This window comes from Aquarana catesbeiana, linkage group LG01, assembly GCF_042186555.1.
Source record: "Aquarana catesbeiana isolate 2022-GZ linkage group LG01, ASM4218655v1, whole genome shotgun sequence".
NCBI classification, from domain to species: domain Eukaryota; kingdom Metazoa; phylum Chordata; class Amphibia; order Anura; family Ranidae; genus Aquarana; species Aquarana catesbeiana.
The window spans coordinates 280412720-280424834 of record NC_133324.1 but is presented as its reverse complement, the minus strand read 5'-3'; the positions used below and the strand labels follow the sequence as shown (position 1 = coordinate 280424834).

At 42.2% G+C, this 12115-nt stretch overlaps 1 protein-coding gene across 1 annotated transcript in view; it reads right to left on the bottom strand.

Moving 5' to 3' along the window:
• Positions 1-6122: 6122 nt before the first annotated feature.
• Positions 6123-12115, bottom strand: part of LOC141141530 (somatomedin-B and thrombospondin type-1 domain-containing protein-like) — a 109947-nt gene continuing 103954 nt past the window's right edge. Inside the window, exon 5 of the mRNA XM_073629136.1 lies at positions 6123-7335. Coding sequence (XP_073485237.1) covers positions 7230-7335 — 106 coding nt within the window. The 3' untranslated portion in view covers positions 6123-7229. The remainder of the gene's footprint in view (positions 7336-12115) is intronic.

The window sequence follows — 12115 nt, the reverse complement described above, 5'->3', positions numbered from 1 at the left end:
GCTGGAGCTCAGCTTTAAGGATGTATTCATTAATCTAGAGCATGTACTTGTGCCATTTATATATACCTGGAATTTTGCATTCACCTTTAGGACCAAAGTGAATGAAAACTACAACTCTTGAACAGCCCCCTCAACCATTTTACCCTGGAAAAAACGTTGAAATAATTTTCAGGTCTCAGGAACTCCTGCTAATTATTACATCTATAGCTCCTGGTACATTATCAAGATAAGTAAGTTATAGATAGAAGAAATAAAATAATGAAGAGTGTAGTATTGACACCAAAGGTGGATCTTTTTAACACATCTTGCTCTGTGATAAAATAATTTTCAGTAACAATCACAAAATAAAATGGGAAACAGACAGACTCCCTTACATTGGTGGCCAGTGGAGATGTGCTTTCTTACAATGGCGGTCAGTGGGAGAAAGGCACTCTTACATTATGGTCAGTGAGATAGGTGACTCTTTCATCTATGTTCATTGAGAGGAAAAATTCCCTTTTATGTTAGTGATAAGTGTAAGGAAAACACCATTTCATCGGAATGGGTGGGAGAAGGGCATCCTTACTTTATGGTCAATGAAAGGAAGAATGACCCCCCCCCTATCAGAATTCTAAAAAAATCATTGGTGTCATGCCACTGGCTCAGCCAAGTTCTTCCCCAGAACTATACAGGCGTTATCAGATGGCAAGTGATTCTGCCACTGCTGTAATGACTAGATTGACAGAAATACAAATATTTTGGCAAATAAAAAAATGCCCTTTTATATGTATTCAATCTTTGTATTTAGCGGTTTGCCCGGAGTTGAGTGTTAAAGTAGAATTATCGTCAAAGCTTTTTTTTTTTTTTTTTTTAAGGGAGGGTTTAAATCGCTATCAGTTTTTTTTTTTTTGTGCCATTGATGTTTCACTGGGGAGATTTTCCGTCCCATAGCCAAAACAGGAAGTAAGAGGAAATCCCTGCAAAGGAAGGGAATCTCTTGGGGTCCCCAGATCACCAGAACTTGTGTCCCCATTGGAAGATTTCCCATCTATATTTCTGGGAACAACCCATAATTTGGAATCGTCTTTTACATTTACTTTCAATGATAATGGTAAACGGGACTAACGGAGAGAGCATCTCCTTAACGGGCACAAAAACAGCAATAAAAACCTGAGTGTTCTAATCCATTTCTACTGCATCCAAAACTAAAAACAAAAAAAATTTTGCCTTTTAGTTATACTTTAACCTATCGTGCGAAAACATGGAGGTTGATAGTTTTTTTTTATTTCTATTTCTGGAGATGTTTGCTGCTAGGCTGCTATTGCTGATTCCCAAGATTCAATACTCAGAGCCATTAAGCTGCAACAAGCCTGCAAATCACACATTCTGACCTTCTTGGTTTGGTGTCAATACAGTCAATGACCAGGTACAATTATTGAGAGGGTCATCTTAACAGCCAGGTAATTAGCAAGACAATCAGCAATGGCAGGTCTTGTATTTCTATTATTTATGGTCTATTTTAACTTCAACTATATCAATCTACTCTGGTTCTCCTTTTTTTTTTTTCTTGCATATTTTGGTTTTAAATTAAAAAGGTGCTTTTATTTTTACAGGTGCTTCGTTTATAGTCATGTAAAAAGTAAGTACATCCCATGGAAATTTTATTAACAGTTCCGGCATATTTGAACAGGCAAACGTCATATACTGAAAGGGTGCTTACAGGTAAGGGTGATATACTTGAATAAAAAACACAAAGATAATTCTGTCTTTTTAATCATTTATTGAAACTATTATTAGATGCATTGGTGTAATGTACAAAAAGTAGGTACACCTCTACTTTTCTGAGGAGAAGCTGGTATTGGCCATTTAGGAGAAAAGACTTGTAAGCGTTTGGCACAACTGCCCAGTTTTTGATGTTGACTCTGAAATTTTTTTACCACGGCTCCATGTAAAATTCCTTCACTTGAACAATGTTTGGTTTTCTGTGCATGAGCTTCCTCATTCAAACCCCTACAACATTTCAATAGGATTCAAATCAGGGCTTTGACAAGGCTAGTCTACAGTATAACCCTCTTCATGGGGATGTTCTTTTGAGGAAACGTGCGCAGGAGGAGCCTTGCCGTGATGTCATCAGGCTCGCAGCCTTGAGTGCAGCGATGCTGTTGTGCGTGTCTTTATTTTGTACATTGTGAGTACCCAACTGTACAATATTACACGATATGGCTTGTTTTTGTTCCTTTCCCATGACAGTTATACTGAGATTTATCAGTATAGAGGGTTCATCTTTGGAGTATCTGGAATATTGGAGCTGGAAAGTGGACCTCCTATCTAAAATAAATATACAGTATCTCACAAAGGTGAGTACACCCCTCACATTTTTGTAAATATTTTATTATTTATTTTCATGTGACAACACTGAAGAAATTACACTTTGCTACAATGTAAAGTAATGAGTGTACAGCTTGTATAACAGTGTAAATTTGCTCTCCCCTCAAAATAACTCAACACACAGCCATTAATATCTAAACCGCTGGCAACAAAAGTGAGTACACCCCTAAGTGAAAATGTCCAAATTGGGCCCAAATGTCAATATTTTGTGTGGCCACCATTATTTTCCAGCACTGCCTTAACCCTCTTGGGCATGGAGTTCACCAGAGCTTCACAGATTGCCACTGGAGTCCTCTTCCACTCCTCCATGACGACTTCACAGAGCTGGTGAATGTTAGAGACCTTGCGCTCCTCCACTTTCCATTTGAGGATGCCCCACAGATGCTCAATAGGGTTTAGGTCTGGAGGCATGCTTGGCCAGTCCATCACCTTTACCCTCAGCTTCTTTAGCAAGGCAGTGGTCATCTTGGAGGTGTGTTTGGGGTCATTATGTTGGAGTACTGCCACTTCCCTGGGGATCATGCTCTGCTTCAGTATGTCATAGTACATGTTGGCATTCATGGTTCCCTCAATGAACTGTAGCTCCCCAGTGGCGGCATCACTCATTCAGCCCCAGACCATGACACTCCCACCACCATGCTTGACTGTAGGCAAGACACACTTGTCTTTGTACTCCTGTGCCGCCACACACACTTGACACCAACTGAACTAAATAACTTTATCTTGGTCCCATCAGACCACAGGACATGGTTCCCGTAATCATGTCCTTAGTCTGCTTGTCTTCAGCAAACTGCGGGCTTTCTTGTGCATTATCTTTAGAAGAGGCTTCTTTCTGGGACAACAGCCATGCAGACCAATTTGATGCAGTGTGCGGCGTATGGTCTGAGCACTGGTGCACTGACCCCCCACCCCTTCAACCTCGGCAGCACTCGTACGTCTATTTCCCAAAGTCAGTCTTTGGATATGACGCTGAGCACGTGCAGTCAACTTCTTTGGTTGACCATGGCGAGGCCTAGGCCATATTTATGTAGAGAAACAATTCTCTTTTTCAGATCCTCAGAGTACATTGTAGCAAAGTGTAATTTCTTCAGTGTTGTCACATGAAAAGATATAATAAAATACTTACAAAAATGTGAGGGGTGTACTCACTCACTTTTGTGAGATACTGTGTGTGTGTGTGTGTATATATGTACAGTGGGGCAAAAAAGTATTTAGTCAGCCACCAATTGTGCAAGTTCCCCCACTTAAAAAGATGAGAGAGGCCTGAAATTGTCATCATAGGTATACCACAACTATGAGAGACAAAATATGGAAACAAATCCAGACAATCACATTGTCAGATTTTTGAAAGAATTTATTTGCAAATTATGGTGGAAAATAAGTATTTGGTCACCTACAAACAAGCAAGATTTCTGGCTCCCACAGACCTGTATCTTCTTCTTTAAGAGGCTCCTCTGTCCTCCACTCATTACCTGTATTAATGGCACCTGTTTGAACTTGTTATCAGTATAAAAGACACCTGTCCACAACCTCAAACAGTCACACTCCAAACTCCACTATGGTGAAGACCAAAGAGCTGTCGAAGGACACAGAAACAAAATTGTAGACCTGCACCAGGCTGGGAAGACTGAATCTGCAATAGGAAAGCAGCTTGGTGTGAAGAAATCAACTGTGGGAGCAATAATTAGAAAATGGAAGACATACAAGACCACTGATAATCTCCCTCGATCTGGGGCTCCATGCAAGATCTCACCCCGTGGGGTCAAAATGACCACAGGAACGGTGAGCAAAAATCCCAGAACCACCAGGGGGGACCTAGTGAATGACCTGCAGAGAGCTTGGACCAACGTAACAAAGGCTACCATCAGTAACACACTACACGGCCAGGTACTCCTGGCAGTGCCAGACGTGTCCCCCTGCTTAAGCCAGTACATGTCCGGGCCCGTCTGAGGTTTGCTAGAGAGCATTTGAAAGATCCAGAAGAGGATTGGGAGAATGTCATATGGTCAGATGAAACCAAAGTAGAACTGTTTAGTAGAAACACAACTCGTCGTGTTTGGAGGAGAGAGAATGCTGAGTTGCAACCAAAGAACACCATACCTACTGTGAAGCGTGGGGGTGGCAACATCATGCTTTGGGGCTGTTTCTCTGCAAAGGGAACAGGACGACTGATCCGTGTATATGAAATAATGAATGGGGCCATGTATTGGGAGGAGGTTTGCACTCAAAATCTCACATCAGCAAGGGCATTGAAGATGAATCGTGGCTGGGTCTTTCAGTATGACAATGTTCCCAAACACACCGCCCGGGCAACGAAGGAGTGGCTTTGTAAGAAGCATTTCAAGGTCCTGGAGTGGCCTAGCCAGTCTCCAGATCTCAACCCCATAGAAAACCTTTGGTGGAAGTTGAAAGTCCGTGTTGCCCAGCGACAGCCCCAAAACATCACTGCTCTAGAGGAGGAATGGGCCAACATACCAGCAACAGTGTGTGACAACCTTATGAAGACTTACAGAAAAGGTTTGACCTCTGTCATTGCCAACAATGGATATATAACAAAGTATTGAGATGAACTTTTGATATTGACCAAATACTTATTTTCCACCATAATTTGCAAATAAATTCTTTCAAAAATCAGACAATGTGATTGTCTGAATTTGTTTCCACATTTTGTCTCTCATAGTAATTGAGGTATACCTATGATGACAATTACAGGCCTCTCTCATCTTTTTAAGTGGGAGAACTTGCACAATTGGTGGCTGACTAAATACTTTTTTGCCCCACTGTGTATATATATATAATATATACACACACACACGCACGCCACTTTATTAGGTACACCTTGCTGGTACCGGGTTGGACCCCCTTTTGCCTTCAGAACTGCCTTAATTCTTTGTGGCATAGATTCAACAAGCTGTTTGAAACATTTTTGTCCATATTAACATGATAGCATCACGCTGTTGCTGCGGATTTGTCCACTGCACATTCATGATGCAAATCTCCCATTCCACCACATCTGAAAGGTGCTCTATTGGACTGAGACCCGGGGAGTCCATTGAAGTACAGAGAACTCATCATGTTCAAGAAACTAGTTTGAGATGATCTGAGCTTTGTGACAGGGTGCATTATCCTGCTGGAAGTAGCCATCAGAAGATGGGTACACTGTAGTCCTAAAGGGATGGACATGGTCAGCAACAATACTCAGGTAGGCCGGAAAAACTTTGCCTGGTCTCATGAGTCGTGATTTCAGCTGCAACATTCAGATGATAGGGTCAGAATTTGGCGTAAACAACATGAAAGCATGGATCCACCCTGCCTTGTATCAATGGTTTAGGCTGGTGCTGGTGGTGTAATGTTGTGGGGGATATTTTCTGGGCACACTTTGGGCCCCTTCGTATCAATTGAGCATCGTTTTTAAATGCCACGGCCTACTTGAGTATTGTTGCTGACCATGTCCTTCCCTTTATGACTACAGTGTACCCATATTCTGATGGCTACTTCCAGCACCATGTCACAAAGTTCAAATCATCTCAAACTGGTTTCTTGAACATGACAATGAGCTCACTGTACTCCAATGGCCTCCACAGCCACCAGATCGCAATCCAATAGAGCACCTTTGGAATGTGGTGGAACGGAAGATTCATATCATCAGCAATTGTGTGATGCTATAATGTCAATATAGACCAAATCTCTGAGGAATGTTTCCAACACCTTGTTGAATCTATGCCACAAAGAATTAAGGCGGTTCTGAAGGCAAAAGGGGGGGTACAATCCAGTGCTAGCAAGGTGTACCTAATAAAGTGGGCAGTGAGTTTATAGATGGAGGTCAATTGTCCCCAGTAAGAGGCTTGTGCACTTGGTAGTGTGGGGGCACCTGGATAAACATTAGGAATATCTATTTCACTTATTCAGATAGTATTTAAAGGGACAGTGCACTTGTTTTATGATTCTATTTTAAATGTAGAGGTGTGCTTTCAATTTGATGCATATCTCATGTCAGTTTTACGTGTTCAAGTATATCACTTTTATCTGTAGGCACTGTTTGTAAACCAGAAGTGTTATAAGGGGGGAGGCGCCAACTGAGATAGTGGGGGTGTGGAATTCGTTCACAGGCTTCACTGCAGTATTCACTTGACAGGAAGCTCCACGCTGACCAGTCTGTAACGCGGAAGTGCAAGTGACGTCACCACGGCAGGGCTGGGCATCCAAGCTGAGGGTAGAGAATGTACAGGCTACGCGCTCGGAGCTCACAGCTCCTTCTACTGGCCTATCTCAGTTGGCGCCTCCCCCCTTCTTACACTCCTTTCTTGCTGACAGAGGTAATGGACACCCTCTGAGGATGGCTGCCTCCTTTTCACAACAGATTTTATTGATTGACTAAGATGTGCTATTAAAGCCACCATTACATCATTGTTTACAAGGGCATCACACTATTTGGAGCGCCAGAATCCTCTACTTTTTATGACTGTAAACCAAGCAAACATTAGATATTCATTTAAAGCCAACAATTTCCATGGGATTTACCTACTTTTTCACATGACTTTGTTGTCTTGGTCTTTTTCATCTATGACTTCAGTATACAGTGAAGAAACTAGACTTAATCTTAGCCTTGATGACTATTTTTTAAAAATAAAACTTAATGAATCAGCAATCAGAGAAAGCATCAGACATGTGACCTCATAACATCACTGCCAAATACATGTACTCACATAATTTTACACAATAGAAAGATTATTAAAAAAGGAGGACAGGCTCCTCCATGAGGCAAATTGCAGAGGTAGGTATCTGAGAGGTAAGCTATTTGTCTTTGTGCTTTGAGAGGCGTGGTAAGTTGTCTGTCCAAAAGCCCCTGGTGCCGATCCTGGTCACACAAATAGGAAGGAGACTGAATGGCACATGCAATCTTCTCTGAGGTCTTCCTGTACCCAGGAACCCTGACATCCAGGGAGTAATGCTGCTGCCCAAAATGTCCTGCAATGGTTAAACAACATTATTAAACCACCACCAGGGAAGTTCGCCTATCATAATTTGATATTAACCACTTGCCATCTGGGCCAATTCTAACATTTCTCACATACATGTAAAAATCAGGATTTTATTGCTAGAAAGTACTTTGAACCTCAAAATATTTTCTGAAATCAAAGGCTGTGGAAAATAAAATGGTCATTGTTGCAATTTTTGTATGTCATAGAACATTTGCACTGCAGGTTATCAAACATAGTTTCAGCACACATGCGCCCCGCTGTGATTATACACATTGGGTGCTGATCGACGAGTACCGTGGACTTGATGTCCATCGGCGCCCACCGATACTTCAGAACAGAGGGAGAACGGCGGTCTGCCTATGTAAACAAGGCAGATTGCCATTCTGTCAGTACAGAAGCCATGGATCTTGTGTTCCTGCAAAGCATGCCTTCCCCTAGTACAAGCACCTCCCCCACAGTAAGAAAACACCAGCTAGGCACACAGTTAACCCTTTGATTGCCCCTGATGTTAACCCCTTCCCAGCCAGTGATGGTACATATTTTTTTTTTTAGCACTGATCACTGTATAAGTGTCACTGGTCCCTAAAAAGAAAATGAAGAGGAGAGAGGTGAAAGCCAACTAGGGTTAGGGGAACCCCACACTCTGTATCACATCCCAAAATTATAAATGGAAAGAGATTAGGCCCCAAGGATAATGCAGACACAGAGGGAATACAAATTAGGGTACACCCAAATTATATATAAAAATATATTCACTTTATTAATACAAAATAGAAAGGTGTGACAATGAAAATGTACAAAAAATATAAAAAACAATGATACATCTCAATTGGAGATAGGAGTAGCTGCTAGACTTAAATCACCGACATGTTTCGGAAGCCAAAAAGAAATGTTTTTGACATATATATATCCTTCTTCAAGGTTAATAGAAAAGCAGACTATTCCATATTCTATCGAGATAAAAGGGAAGGGGGAGGGAGTAATATATCAATATTGAGAGTAAATAATTTACAAACAACTGGTTTAAGCATGGTAATATTATGGCACATGTGAAAAGTAGACAAAAAATATATCTATTCATACTTACAGATGTATGTTCAAGTCTTAAAAACATGCACATCAGTAGATGAAACGTCAGGCCAAGGGTATTTCCTCAGCTGTGCCTCCAAGCTCAATTCATATGGTTTGAGATAAACTAAGAAATCAATCCCATGTATTATGAAGTCGATCCCATGTATAAGATACAAGCTTAGATAAAATATGGCTGAGGTAAATGGGGACAGGTGTAATGCTTGTTCTGCAGCAGTCCAACAATGCTCATGAGGATACCCCAAAAGAGGGGGAGACAGATATCTAAAAATGTAATAGGATATAGGTATAAGGACAAAGAACAAGATAATATATAGAGAGGCAAAAATTGCCAAAGAACATGGCAAAAGTTCAACATTTATACCATGTTTGTATTACCTGAGATGCAGTGGTCAGAACTTGCTCACAAGAGTCTCCGGCGTTTCCTGGCTGTGCAGCAATTGGTGCTGTTACCAGCCGGAATATATACGCCTAGAGGCCAGGTGAATACAATCAAGACAATTAGTAATCTACTTGTTCTATGGGAAGGGGGAGGAGGGGGCGGAGACGCATCAGGGAGCGTCAACTGACAGCTCCCCCAAACACCCATCACACCGCCCCGGTCCCTACATCCGTCTCTCACTGGCATCCCCCGGGCAATGCAGCATCACCTCGTCTAGTGCGGTGACATCAGACGTCGACACGGCCGCCGGCATGAAGGTGGGCGGATAGACTGGGCACTGGAGGTGCCCAGTGCACATGTGCGGGAGACTACTGTCTCCACAGAAGCGTCCGCCGATGCAACCCTGAATAGGGAGCTGCCCCTAGGGTGGCAGAAGTTGCCACCAAAAGGGCCCCACGTGTTGGGGAGCCTCTGTGGACCACCAAGAGCAGTCAAGCCTGCCTAAATTACCCAAGAAATGACAAAAATGTAGGCACAGCTTAGATGTTGACCCAGGCCATCGGTTACCATCTGTACAAATAGGTTTATTGTTTATGCAATATCTGTAACAGAGAAAAGGTAATAATATACAGGCAATACAGTATAACATTTGCTTATGATAATACTAGGTAAAAAAAACTTTTTAAACAAAATACAGAAAAAGTTCATGTGAACTTTTTCTGTATTTTATTGTTAAAAAGTTTTTGTATTAATAAAGTGAATATATTTTTATATATAATTTGGGTGTACCCTAATTTGTATTCCCTCTGTGTACGCATTATCCTCGGTGCCTAATCTCTTTCCATTTATAATTTTGGGATGTGATACAGAGTGTGGGGTTCCCCTATCCCTGGTTGGCTTTCACCTCTCTCCTCTTCATTTTCTTTTTAGGGACCAGTGACACTTATATATTTTTATATATAATTTGGGTGCACCCTAATTTGTATTCCCTCTGTGTCCGCATTATCCTCGGGGCCTAATCTCTTTCCTGGTCCCTAAAAGGTGTCTTTGTCCGCCGCAGTATAGCAGTCCTGCTATAAGTCGCTGATTGCCACTATTACTAGTAAAAAAGAAAATAAATAAATAAATAAAAATATTCCATAGTTTGTATTAGGGATGAGCCGAACACCACCCGGTTCGGTTTGCGGCAGAACATGCGAACAGACCGAAAGTTTGCGCGAACATTCAAATACAGTTAAAGTCTATGGGACCCGAATGTGAAAAATCAAAAGTGCAAATTTTAAAGGCTAATATGCAAGTTATTGTCCTAAAAAGTGTTTGGGGACCTGGGTCTTGCCCCAGGGGTCATGTATCAATGCAAAAAAAAGTTTTAAAAATGCCCATTTTTTCGGGAGCAGTGATTTTAATAATGCTTAAAGTGAAAAAATAAAAGTGAAATATTCCTTTAAATCTCGTACCTGGGGGGTGACTATAGTATGCCTGTAAAGTGGCACGTGTTTAGAACAGTCCCTGCACAAAATTACATTTCTAAAGGAATAAAAATCATTTAAAACTGCGGCTGTAATGTAATGTTGGGTCCTGGCAATATGGATGAAAATTATTGAGAAAAACGGCATGGGTATCCCCCCCCAGCCCATTACCAGGCCCTTTGGGTCTTGTATGGATATTAAGGGGAACCCCACACCCAAAAAAAGGAAAGGCGTGGGGCCCCCACGCCCTATATACTCTGAACAGCAGTATACAAACAAGTCCAAAACAAGACAGGGACTGTAGGTTTGTTCTTAAGTTGAATCTGTTTGTAATTTGGAACAGGTACATTTTGTAAGTGTAGCTCCAGCCAAAAAATACATTTTCAAGCTTTTTGGATAACATAGGGAAGGGTTATCACCTTTTGTAACATTTGTTTTGCTGTCTGTGCCCATGTTCAGAAGATTTCACCTCATTTTCTGTCCCAATGACAATTGGATTTTGAAAATTTGGGGTTATTAGGGAAACAAGGATTGGTGATAAAGCATCAGTGGAGACCCCTTTTTCCCATATTAACTCTTACAGGAGAGAATTTCCCTTCCTAGGGGTAGATTTCCTCTCACTTCCTGTTGTCTCCCTCAGTTTGAAAGTAGGAGTCGTATGTAAGTCGGATGTTTGAAAGTAGGCGACCGCCTGTATATACGATACGACCTGCCCGATATACTCTGCAGAAAATTGGGCCTTAGGTGTTGGTGGTACCAGAACACTGTAAGCCCTCACAGTTGCTCTTGGTGGGTGCTGGAACGGGCCCTGCTGTGAAATATTATATCAAGAATTGTAATTACATGCCCCTGTTAAACAGGGGCAGAAAAATTGGGCCTTTGGTGGAATGCTGGTGGTGCCACAACACTGTAAGCCCTCACAGTTATCTTGGTGGGTGCAGGAACGGCCCCTGCTGTGAAATATTAGATCAAAAATTGTAATTACATGCCCCTGTTAAACAGGGGCAGAAAAATTGGGCCTTAGGCACTGGTGGTGGTGCCACAACACTGCAACCCCTCACGGATACTCTAGCTGAGCGCAAGAACGAGCCCTGCTGCGAAATATTACAGCAAAAATTATAATTATACGCCCCTGTTAAACAGGGGCAGAAAAATTGGGCCTTAGGCACTGGTGGTGGTGCCCTGAAACAAAAATTTTCTTAGAAGCTATCAACATGAACATTGAGGAGGAATAGGATAGTCACTCAGCATAGGCAGTCTTCAAGGGATCTCACATTTTCATAGAAAAATTAATCGGTTACATTAGCATCAGGTGCTTGGTAGCTGGTGATCCAAGACTGATTCATTTTTATGAAGGTGAGCTGATCAACTGAGTCTGTGGACTGGCGCACTCTGTGATCGGTTACAAAGCCTCCAGCAGCACTGAATGTGCGTTCAGAAAGAACGCTGGATGCAGGACAGGCCAGTAGCTCAATTGCATATTGTGCAAGCTCTGGCCAGTGATCCATCCTCAAGACCCAGTAACCCAGTGGATTTTCGGGTGGAAAGGTCTCCCAAGCCTGATCTTGCCCCTAGGTATTCCTGCACCATGTAAATCAGACTCTGGCGATGGATGCTGGAACCGATCAGACCTTAGGACTGCAGACTAAAGAATTGTCTGAACGCATCAAAGACGGCCACCTTCTCCACTGCTCCTTCTGTGACTGACTGAAGCCTCAGCAACACATTATCCAGGAGGACCAGGAAATTGTAACCTCCCAGGCTCTGGAAACGCACTGCACAAACCTTTCCGCAAGGCCTCCCGAAGATGTTTCATCCTCTGCGAA